The sequence below is a fragment of the Sesamum indicum genome, linkage group LG13 (genome assembly GCF_000512975.1).
Source record: "Sesamum indicum cultivar Zhongzhi No. 13 linkage group LG13, S_indicum_v1.0, whole genome shotgun sequence".
Lineage (NCBI taxonomy): Eukaryota > Viridiplantae > Streptophyta > Magnoliopsida > Lamiales > Pedaliaceae > Sesamum > Sesamum indicum.
The window spans coordinates 1,835,604-1,848,595 of record NC_026157.1 but is presented as its reverse complement, the minus strand read 5'-3'; the positions used below and the strand labels follow the sequence as shown (position 1 = coordinate 1,848,595).

Genomic DNA, 12,992 nt, shown 5'->3' with positions numbered 1-12,992 from the left:
CCGTTATAAGGGTAATTTAGATCGAAAAAAATTATTTGACCTGCAATAAGTCAATAATGAGTCGATTGATGGCAAATATCAATTTTCATTCAGTTTTTTTTGTTAATATCAGCAAATTTAGTAAATGTTGACTAACACCGGGACTTATTTGTTAGACGAAACTAAATCTTAGGGGTATTAGATATAATTTTTCAAACTACAGAAAACCTATGTATAATTACATCAAATCTCAGGAGAATGAGTGTAATTATCCCTAAATACTATATATACACACAAAATGTTTGTACAATTTTGATTCCAATCATTATTAAAGGCCAAGTCATGTTGGAGTACTATAGATAGGCTACAAAACTACTTATGAGTTATCTATAAATAAAATAGTGTGGGTAGTGTAGAAAATGAAAGATGATTGAGAGTGGTATATTCTTATGAATTGAGCCACCAAATGTAGAGAATCTATGTGAAAATAAAGAGAAAAATGGGGAGAAGTGGAAAAAGTGAAAGAGGGTACTCCGCAATCATCAAAGCAACACATTGTTCCTCTGTCCTTAGGAGAAAATCTTTGACCCAAAGATGGATACTTGGAAAAAAGAAAAGCTACTACTACCACACACCTACGTACGCCACCCCATCTTTCTAAATATTTTTTAATTTAAAAATACGTATGGAAATTTTAATTGCAATTTAGCCCATGAAAGTATAAAACACGACCCTCCCCCACCCCCCCAAAAAAAAAACGAAAAAGAAAAATACCTCGTAAGTCAAGGGTATTTTTGTAATTTAACATTGAAAATTTCCACATGAGGGTACAATGTACAAAACGCAATTTTGAAATTATGAGCTGAATATTTATGAGGAAAAAAAAAACGAGTATAAAAATAGAAAAGGGATTGGTGAGAGAGGGACAAAAAGAAAGAGGGAAAATTGACCCCACAATGATGATGGGGCCCAAGACCGGACAAAACAAAGTTCTCTGGAGTATCGATCGATTCGATTCGATCAAAAGATTAAAAAAAAAACAAGAGAGAGAGAGAATGGGTGGGGGGATTGTCTTGAGATTGGAGTGGGAGGGGGGGGTTGGCAGAGGCAGAGGCAGAGAGGCAGTTCGACAAACGGGAAGACCACCGCTTTCCAAAAGATGCTCTCTCTCAATTCTTGTAAACTGCGATTACCCCAATGCCCTATGTATTATTGTTATGTTCTCTATCACCTTCAAATTACCTTCCCTTCTTGCGCGTCTTCCGTACGCCCCACTCCTCTCATATCTTCTCCAATTTATCATTCAATATTCCTCCTTTTTTTAAAAACAATTATAATATTAACACATATTGCAATTAATCAATGCCGTCAATTCGATCAATAAATTCATATTATGATAAACTGATTAAAAAATTATAATAAACTTACATCAAGTAAGACAATTATCCATTACGATAAATTCAAGTTATGTGAGACAAAACTCGGCACTGGTGGAATTCAAATTCAAATTTTAAATTTATTCATATAATTTCAACTTTACTCGGCACTGGTATACCTTTTCAGGTTGTGGTAATAATTACAAGTACTCCTTCTATTTTATGAAAAATTTTATACATGAACACTCCTTGAGATACATTACACTAACACGCTTACAAAGGGTATTCTTATAATTGTATATAGGAATAGAAAATATTTAAATAATTAAACTTAATTTTACGAGTGTCGATATAATTTATCAATAAATAAATAAAAATTGTGGGTAGTAAGAGACTGTACGGGTGCATGAAATATTCTCACCAAAATTAGATTTGATCGAACTACATCAATTACATAACAAATGTGATATTCTTATTATGTAATTGGTTTTTTTTTAACTGTATATTAATCACACAATAAATATGTTATAATTATTATATAATTAATTTACGTCAGATCAAACTCGATTTAGGTAAGGGGAGTGGTTTGGTGCCTAATCTCTTGGGGGGTGCGAGTGGGAGAGTGTTGGGGTCACAAATGTCTATAAAGAATATAAGAATATTGGTGATTAATTAATAGGGATGGTGTGTTGTTTAATGAAAACTGTGGGATTTGGTTAATCATTCAATTTTGCATGCAAAACCCCCACGAACGCCATTGCTTCTCACTCACAGTCACAGTCACAGTCATAGTCACAGTCGCTGCCTTTGAGGCCAAAATCAAATCTCTGCCCCACCAACTCCCATCATCGTCATCATCATCATCTTATGCGCCTCTCTGGATTTGGTGGGACCCACTCATTTATTTATAAAATACATTGATTAATTTCTTTAAATATAAAAAATCAAATTAAATTACTTGTTTTTTTTTGTTTTTTTGTTAATTTTTAAAATGAATTTGAACTCACTCAAAATTAAGGGTACAAAAATTTGCATTGATACTCTGAGATTATCGTTAACTATATGTATTAAGTGATGAAAGTTTTATAATTTTAAAAATTTATTTATAAATTTGTTAGTATAAACAATTAAAATCGAGCATTACGACAATAAATATAATTATTTATATAAATCAATCTGCATTATTGCACAGGTTCGGACCTAAAATCTCAACAATTTGAAAGAATAATAAGCATTTTTATTTTAGTGACGTAAACATGTATTTCGTATTAATTATAAATAAAAAAATTTACATAATTTATAAATCTCAAAATCTCATTTTTCCAACATAACGATATTTTTTTAGAGTAAAATAGTAAAATTTTTATATAATTAAATCAGATAATATCTTATACAATAATACATCGTGCAGTTAATTTTTCCAAATATTGGAATTGATCACAGCATATCACATCACATCTTCTTAAAGAACTAAACCCAAAAAAGGGCTAATCATTGACATTAATCCACGTGCCACGTGGCCCTCAATGAACTCGCCCCCATGCATGCATGCATGCAGATGCGTTGCACAATAATGCAATATATATATATGTATGCAATATATATATATGTATGCAATATATATATATGTATGTATGTATGTATATATATTATTGGTAGTACAATTAGTCACGAAAATAATAGGGTTGAAGTTCCAAAAGAAAGAAAAAAACATTCCTCAAAAGCAACGAGATACAACTGGAATGACTGAAGCCCAGTCTCCCACCCTCTCTCTCTCCGGAACTTTCTCTCTCTCTCTCTCTAGATATATATATATATATATATAAGTATGTATGTATAGAAAGAGATGTAGAGATGAGGGGTTGGTCTGGAGCTATAGTAATGTCGTTGTTGACAGGATTTACTTTTGCCAGGTAATGTTAAAGAATTGATGGCTTTGAGAGGGGGTGGGAGAATGAAGGAAAAGAAAGTTCATAATAATAATAATACTACTACTAATAATAATAATTTCACTTGGCCCCCTCAATATTATATAGGGATAATTACACTCATATTTTTTAGAATTTAGAATAATGATACGTAAACACTCTATAGTTTGAAAAATTATATTTAACACTTTTATAATTTATTTTTATCTAATAAATAAGCCTTCTATTAGTCAAAATTGACTGAATTTGCTGATACTAACAAAAAAAAATCGATAAAGATTTTATATTTAACTCCAGTTGACTTATTACCAACTTGTTGCATGTCAAATAATCTTTTTATGACCAAATTACTCTCATACGTCTTCACGAGTTATTCTATTGTGAGGAGGTATATTTTTACCATTATAAGAATAGCCTAGTCTGAAAAAATTATTTAGCCTGCAGTAAATCAGTAATAAGTCAATCGATGGTGAATATTAATTTTCATTCAGTTCTTTTTTGTTAAGATTAGCAAATTCAGTTAATTTTAACTAATAGGTGGACTTATTTGTTTGATGGAAGCAAATCTCAGAGGTTCTAAATGTAATTTTCCAAACTATAAAGGATTTATGTGTAATTATATCAAATTTTAAAGGAAGAGAGTGTACGCAATTTTCCCTAATATATATATATATATATATATATATATATAATACTTTTGGTCATTTGAAGTAAAAAATAATATACTTCGTCTCTAGATAATACGACTTATTTTTTTAATTCGAACACTTTTTGTCAAATATTTAGAAAATGATAGCGTTAAAATTATTGCGCTCAATTTATTACATCAATCATAATATATTGGAATTAACTGTTATACTTAGATTACTATTTATGTTGATTGTTTAATACCCATATTTATAAAAATAACTTTGGTCTGAATTTATTTTTATTCTTTATTTTTAGCAATATTAGATTTAATTCTTTATCCGTCAATTTAACATAGATTTGGTCATTTAGCCTAATTTATGACTCTTTTTTCCTGAGTGATGGGTCGGGTCGTGACATTGGATAGTTGCAGGTCAGATCGTGGCTCTCACAAAGCTCCCTGTAAGTGGATCCTGAGAATAGATTTACACAAATATCTTTTATATTTTATAAATTACAATTAAGTACACTTCCTGAATCTTCGATATGATGTAATCTTGTAATTTTTTTTTCTTAGGTCTAATTATAGGATTTCCTAGAAATATATCAATGTAATAAAAGGATTTATTTGTAATTTTTAAAAAAAATAAAAATAAAAGATAAATTCATTTAATTAAATTTAATTTCAAAAAGTATCAATACAATTATATATATATATATATATAGAGAGAGAGAGAGAGAGATAAGCATAAAAATAAAGGGGAGCTATAACAATAGAAGGCCCTATAGATGGAGAAAGTGTTAGTCAAAAAATGAGATAGAAAAAGGAAAGGAAGTAGTCTAAACCTCAAATTGTCTCCTACAAGGACCTCTATTCTTCTGCCTAAAGGAAACCAAACACTCCCTTCTCTTTCTTCTTCCCCTTTATCTTTTCTCGATGCCTTATAATGCTGCTGCTTCTTCTTCTTCTTCTCATTTTTTTAAAGCAAGCATGCATGCTGCAGACTTGTAGAACCAGCTTTGCTTTTTCAACATATTATATATTGACATTTTCAATTAATATACATATATAATTGCATGAATTAAAAATATATATTTATGATTCCAAGTGAAGACAACATTTATATATCAATCTAATCGTTTTTGTAATTCTAATAGTGACAATATTTATACTATTACAAAGAAAAGAGGTATTATAGACACAAAATGACGGTTTTGACACCTCTGCCAAAATTTTTGTGATCCCAAAAGTATCATTTAACTAATAAAATAACTAAATCATTCAATTCTTTTTAAGTTTTACATTAACTGTACTGTCTAATTAATATATTTCAGATGTTATATTTTTATTTATAATATATTTTAAAGCGTGGAAGATTATTTATTATATGCATGCAGGGATGACTAGTTATCAATAATTATAAGCGACACATGTTTAGTGGCAATATAGTGACAACAAATGCACTTGTGACTATATTTATATTGTCATAAATTGTTATTATAAATGTGCCCCATAATTATTTATAGCGACAATTTAGTGCAAAATTCTTAGAGAGATATGAATGCGTTTGGCGCCAACAGATTAACCTTTAGAAGTCGGAGAGCACTCCAGTTGAAACCCGATGAGGCATTGGATCCATGCTTGCCAAATAGGGGTGGCGAATCATCTCTAATCCTGCTAGTTTGCTGAGCCGTGTATTGAAAGCACGGTACTTTCCGCGGAGGGACCTGTTTTATGTTTAGATCGGATACAACCTATCGTTCATGTGGTGAAGTATTTTTGCATCCTTGGACCTTAATGCAATTTTTAGGTAACATTTGGACCTTTATGTAATTTTTAGAAAAAATATGCATTTTAGGAGAATTAGGAAAAATGGACTTTAATGTAATTTTAGGAAAAAATTGGACCTTAATGCAATTTAATTACGAATAAATGGACCTTACTATAATTTTAGAAAAAAATTGGACCTTAAAGCAATTTTTAGAAAAATTATGCATTTTAAGATAATTACAAAGAAATAGACCTTAATGTAATTTTAGGATAATTATGAATAAATGGACTTCAACGCAAATTTTAGAAATATTTAAAAATTTTAGAAAAAAAATAATTTAACAATAATAAAATACAATTGATAGTTTTAATATTAATATTTTTTAAATTGTAGATCCATGAATATCGGTGCTCCACTTCCTTCGGAACAAGGTCGTGGCTGGGGCCATGGTCGTGCAAGCGGGCGTGGCCCTACCAGTCCTCGCCCCGCTGTTGGTCTGGATGCACCCCCACAACCCCACCATCGGAGCCTACATCCGTGCTGCCGCCACCGACTGCAGATCCCGCCATAGCGGGGTCACCTGCGACAGGGTCAATTAGTTCACAGGCGCCGGGCAGGCCGTGGGATGCACCACCATCACCAGCAGCGCCACCACTGCCACCAACGTCTCAAAGACGTTATATTAGCCTTCGGGATGCGAGGTAACGTACGAAAAATTTATTTTAATTATTTTATAAAATTTTTATTATTTTTAATATTTAATTATTTTTTTAGGTCGGACCAAGATTTTCACTCTCAGATTAATGCTACAGTCCATGGACATTATCAGCATCCCTAGGATCCGTGTCGTAGATCTCATAGGAGTACCAATTATTCTGGTTTAATAATTTAAAGGTAAGAATAATATTTATTTTTATGTAATACTTATATTTTTTTCTAATATTTACATTTTTCTTAATATGTGACATTTGCAGCTGACTTATTGGTGAGATTGCGATAATGAGATGATGTTCAAGATCGTTAAGTAGCAGACAAGTAAGTTCCTGCGAAAGCGGTTCGCTGACGCCCGGAATCAGTTGCCCTAACTGCTGTGGCTGGCCAGCTATTGGAGTACTGGGCCAACCCAGATTTTCAGTCATAGTTGACAAAAAATAAGGCCAACTGGGCAGCTAACGCGGACACAACGACTACTGTCTACCGCAGGGGGTCATCTTCCTTTGGGGCCTACAGACATAAGATGGTAAGTATTATATTATACTATTAAATATTTAATTTAATTTTTTAATTTTCTAATCATTTCATTAAATGATTTTTGAATAGGAGGCACAACTCGGATGCCCCGTCAAACAGATAAAGGTGTTTGAAAAGTGCTATAAAAAGAAGGAGGATGGCCAATGGAGCGATCCGAGGGCAGTAGAGGTCAAGGTAGGTATATGTGATAATTTAATATTTGAATTTAAAAGTACTTTTTAAAAATATGATCAATTAATTTGTTCGCAAGAGCTATTCTGGAGGACAATGGAAGAATGCCATAACCAGCAAAACAGTGATCAAGATCCTCTATTATCCTCTCAAGGCTTAGTTACCCTAAATGAGCAGCAACCGACTAGAAGAGGAGCTAAGTATTTGTACACGACTTCGAGGCCAACCACACGGTTTCTGGACCATCACAACCCTGCACGTCCACTGCTCCATTGCTCTCGCCACCACAACCGTCGCGCCTCGACCTTGATGATCGGGTAGTGAGGCTTGAAGCTGATGGATCCCACCTAGCCTGATCCTCCAGCGCCCCAACCTCTAGCTATCCCCCAGTACCCGACGACGACGATGACGATGACGAAGACAAGGCCTATGGGCAAGCTGCTTCAGATTAGAATTTTTTTTATTTGTAAAAATACAATATTTAAACAATCTTTTTAGTTTTGTAATTAAATTAATTTTATTTTCTTGTTATATTATATATTTTTTTATATAATATTGCATATTTAAAAAATTAAAACTACATATATATAACAAAAAATTCAATAATTTATTTTTAGAAAAATAAATATTAAAATAAAAAATTAGATACAAATAAATAATATAAAAAAGTATTTTTTATTTTGTAATTGCTTTTGTAACGGAACAAGAATTACTATCATATAAACCACGAAACCGTTCCAACGACCGTGCAAAAAGAGAGTTATCAATTTTTAAAAAAACTGACCATAAAGCCGTTACTAAGCAGTATAAAAAACAGTTACAAAGGCATATGCAAAACTAAAACCAACATTCGCACAAGAGTTACAAAGACCATTATCAAAAGCGTTTAAAAAAAAAATTCAAAGACCAATTGACCATTACAATATAATGCATGGCCGTTACAATAACTATTCCGAGAAACCGGTCCAACCGTAAAGCAATCCCATACCTATAAGTGTTGCAACGACCATTCCAATAATAATTATTAGAAATTTAATTTGGTTGTTCCAAAAATAAGTCCAAATGCAGATTTGGACCAAAATTGTACGGGCCCTCATGCTAGTTAAAACACTGTTACAAATGATGACGTCCAACTAAGCCGTTACAAATAATTTTTAACGCCCAAAAAATTCGCTGTAAGCCTACCGTTTGAAATACAGTCGCAATTAAACAAAAATTATTCCAAAATATTAACCTGACCGTTACAAAAGTCGCTACTATAAAATATATTTTTTAGGAAATATTATAATTTTTGTAGTGTTAATTATGTTATATATGCTGAATCATTAAATTTTACTTTTACAGTACCCAAAATGGTAAATAAACTATAACAAGTGAAATGAATTTATTCCTTTTTATATGAAGGCATAAGCCTATCAGATATAAATATCAAAAAAACAAAAAAGACAGTTAATAAGGCTACTTTCATGAATTTCGGTACAATTTTCAAACTTATGGGGGTACGTACTTGAAGATTTTAAATATGTTTTTTATAATAAACTTATTTTCCCGATCATAGTTTTCATTTCTATCTGGAATCTATTTTGATTACATAAATGATTAATAATAGTATATTATTTGAACAACACCAAGAACATTATTTAAACTTAAACGATGGTAAAATATTTATACTTGTTGAAAATTTAAACAGTTTTTATTTGATCGATCAGGAGCTCATGGAATATATTTAATAAATTAATTTAGTAAGCATGGTATCGTGATATTATTATAGAAAAATATATAAAATTGCTTCGTTCTATTTTAGAAACTTTATTGTTTAAATTCAATGAAAATTTTAAATTAAAAAAATTCAAAATGATTATGAATAAAGTAAACCAAGAGTATTATGGACATTTATTAAATATATGCACGGGTGGTAGTGTAATACCCACCTCAGCACAACCCTACTTATGGTCTGTGTTCTAACATCATCAACTCCTACGTTTCATGCAGCTTCTTAAGCCATCTTGAGCCACTTTACATATCTTAAGGAGACACGGTCTCCTTAGCCGACTTGTACGTATCCTCAACCTTCGTTTTGGCCGTCTCAGCGGTATCGGAAACTTTGTGTTTCCCACTCGACATTGCATCCGCCACCTTCTCTTTGGCAGCACCCGCCTTCTCTTTGGTCGTTTTGAGGGCTTCGTCCGCCTTGTTAGACACGGAACTGTACGCAGCCTTTGCTTTATCTTTCACCACTTCTGTGGCCCGGCTGGCCGTGCCTGAGGCAGAATCCTTCGCATCCGATGCTGTATCTTTAGCCTTCGATTTAGCACCATGAGTCTCTTCCTTCACCTTCTTGGACGCAGCATCTTCCATATCAGATGCCGCTTTCTTGGCGTTGTGGGCTTTCTTAGACGCACTGTGGGAGGCGTCTTGCGCCTTCTCTTTTACTTTTTCTTTGGCATCATGGGCAGCATCGGCAGTGCTGTCCATCGCTCGAGTGGCCTTATCAGAGGCCTCATGAGCTTTACCTTTCGTTTTATGCTTAGCCTCTCTAGCCAAATCCGAAGCTTTGCCCGCCTTGTCGGATGCCGACTCATAGGCGTCCTTTGCCACATGCTTCCCACTTTTTTTTGCACCTTCAACCATATCGGATGCCTTATGCTTGGCTGCACTCGCCTTCTCTGAAGCGTACTTCTTCCCATCACCGATCTTCTCAGAAGCCGTTTCTGCCGCCTCGTTGGCCTTCTCAGAAGCGTATTTTGATGTTTCTGCAACAAAAGAAAGCTTGTGTTATCGAATCGGACAATTGAATCCTCATACCAAAAAGTTAGAAAATATGATCCAAATCACCGTATGCAGCAGAGTTGAGTGTATCAGTTGACTTGGAAGCCGCTTCCTGGGCTTTCACCACGAATTTTTGACCTGCATCTGGTGTACCTTCTGCATTCCCTCCAAATCCCCTGGAAAAGCAATCATACAGTAAGCCTTTACATAGTCAAAACGGATCCATTATGTTCGTAAAATCCGTAAATAGAATCATGTTTTGCTACTTCGAATCCTTTTGCATCTTTTATTCAAATTCATATATTCACATTACATGTACAAACATTACGTCATGACATAATGTTTTTGGGTTCAACAATCAAGTTAAAGAACCGGTTAGGATCCCAAAATCCATAATCCACCAAAGTTTACGGGTCTACGCAAACCTGCCCGTTAGTAATTTATATATATTTTGACCAGTTTCGAAACTAAAATCCTGATGAATTTGGTGGAAGATTAAAGTTAAAACACAAAGGAAAATCGTGATGGATTACTCATGGAACTTATTGGCAGCCCAATCAGCCCAAGAACCAGCGGATTCTTTGGCTTCCTCCATGACCTTGGAAGCCGACTGCTCCATCTCTTCCAAGTTCTCCGCCCAGCACCGCCCCATCGACATCACCACCGTGAGCCATAGCACCACTAACACCGTTCCCCTGGCCGCCGCCATGTTCACAAAATATGATGCAGTCTATATTTTTCTTTTTTTTTTTCTTTATTATTCAAACAGATTAACTCTAAATCTCGAAACCTATCTGTGTTCGAATTGATTGGAACAGTGACTAGGTATATATAGCAGAAGGAGCGGTGTTCATGGGGACGAAGAATTGTGGTATCGCGACGTGGGGGCGGTTTGTTTGAGTCAGTTGAGCGGGATTTGCTCCTAGCCAAAGAACAAAGAGGAAGAGGGTCGTCGCATGCCTTGGTGTATGTGATGGATGCTACTCATTTGTTATTAGATAAATTATACTTCCTTTCCTAAGATTTATTGTAATTATATATAAATTTTTTATAATTTGAAAAATTACAATTAGCTTTGTTATTTATTTTCGTCTAATAAATAAGTTCCTCTATTAGTCAAAATTCATCGAATTTGCTGATATCAACAAGAAAATAAACAAAAAAATATTTAACCCCAACTGACTTATTGTAGCTCAAATAAATATTTTTATGATAAAATTACCCTCACACGTCTTCATGCGTTAATATATGTGAGGAGGTATATTTTCACCATTATAGGGGTACTTTAGTTCGAACAAATTGTTTGACCTGCAGTAAGTCAGTAATAAGTCAATCGATAGTAAATATAAATTTTTATTCAGTTTTTTTTATTAATATCAACAAATTTAGTGAATTTTGATCGATTGAAGGACTTATTTATTAGAAAGAAGCAAATTTTAGGGGTGTTAGATGTAATTTTCTTAACCATAGGGGGTATACGTGTAATTCACTACAAAAAAAAGGTGGGATTTAGGGGGGGTCTAGAAACGATTTTTTATTTTTTTATTTTTGTGTCTTTGGAACGGTTTGCAAGATACTGAGCTAATTTGGAGCGATTTTTGGAACAGTTGGACATCCGTCCTCATAAATGGCGTTATAAATAATAGGGAATGGTTCATGCACGATTGTTCCTATTTGGGACGGACACTGTAACACTATATAACAAATCGTTCATAATATTTAATTTGTCAAAAAAAAAATAATTTTTTTAATTGGAATGGTTACATTATTTTTGTCAGGTTACTTTTGGAACGATCTTTGTAATACTCGTTCCTGAATTTTGAAACTGTTTCTATTTGTATTGCTGATAAATATAGGAACGGTCTTTGGAATGACTTTTTTTGTCAATCTTTGCAATAGTTTTAGGCACGGTTATTTTTTTTTTAGAAATAGTCTTTTGCAACGATTTTAGAAACAGTTAGTCTTATTTAGGAACACATATATAGAATTGTGTAGTAATGTATTAAGAATGGTCTTTCTTACTTTGGAATATGTACTTAAAACTGAAATAACAATGGTATTAGGAACGGTCAGTCACTATTTAGGAACACTTCTTTCAAATGATTTTGGCAATGGTATTTGAAACGGTCAATTATTTAGATTTGTAATATTTTCTTTACCATTACTAAAATTGTTCCTAATTTTTTAATTTTATAATTTATTCATGTATTTAATAAATAAAAAAATTTATATATTTTAATATATTATTAAATTAATTTAATCAATTTTTAATTAATTGAATAAATTTGAAATAATGGAATGTAATAAATATTATGAAATATAAATAATTAGGAAAAATATTGTTAATATGAAAAATTATCTAATTACAAAAATAAAAAAAAAAATTAAAACTTAATCTAGCCCCTCCTTATCAACGACGTCTATATTGTCCTAGTTTGAGGTCGGAAAGTCTGTCGGAGGCGATGTTGTGGTCGAGGAGGAGGGTCGCATCTCCCTCATCATGGCCATCATGTGGGCCATCATTGCCTCGGTCCTCCATGACTGGGTTTGGCGGTGGCAGTGGCGATGGCGATGTGAAGGTCAGGCTAGAGACGTAGGCCTCAGAACTAAGGCCGAATACTTGGTCCTTGTTCTTGCCCCGGACTACAGCCAACTACATCTATTGTTCCGTTATCGCCACCGAAGCCTCCGATTCGATGGGGGCATCATGGTCCTCGGTCCTGGGCTGAGGCTGACGATCCTTCCATCAGCTTCTAGACATCTCCTACAAAACAAACAAAATTATTAGTACTTTTAACTAAAATTAATTTTATTAAAAAGAATAATATTAATAATCTACTTACCGCCACCTGTGCCGACCTCAGCCCGCTCTAGTTGTCGTCCTCCTTTTTTTTTTGTAGCACCTTTTAAAAAACTCCATCTGCTTGGGCTGCTGATTGAACTCTATTTCCTGTGAAAGAAAAAAACAGTTAGCATCTTATTTATAAAATAATAATAAACCTTATAAAATAATATTATTTTCATACCAACTTCCTCTTGTGCATGCCGACAAAGGAAGACTCCCTCGGTACACAGTCGAGAACGCCGTAGGGTTCACGGTCCGATTTGCCTAATTCTTC

General features: G+C 33.4%; 1 protein-coding gene across 1 annotated transcript; it reads right to left on the bottom strand.

Moving 5' to 3' along the window:
• On the bottom strand, positions 8,950 to 10,663 carry LOC105176101 (late embryogenesis abundant protein At3g53040-like). Its single transcript, XM_011098803.2, has 3 exons — positions 10,407 to 10,663; positions 9,940 to 10,049; positions 8,950 to 9,857 (listed from the first exon to the last, which is right to left on the bottom strand). Exons 1-3 carry the CDS (start codon positions 10,580 to 10,582, stop codon positions 9,130 to 9,132), a joined length of 1,014 nt encoding a protein of 337 aa, XP_011097105.1. The 5' UTR covers positions 10,583 to 10,663; the 3' UTR covers positions 8,950 to 9,129.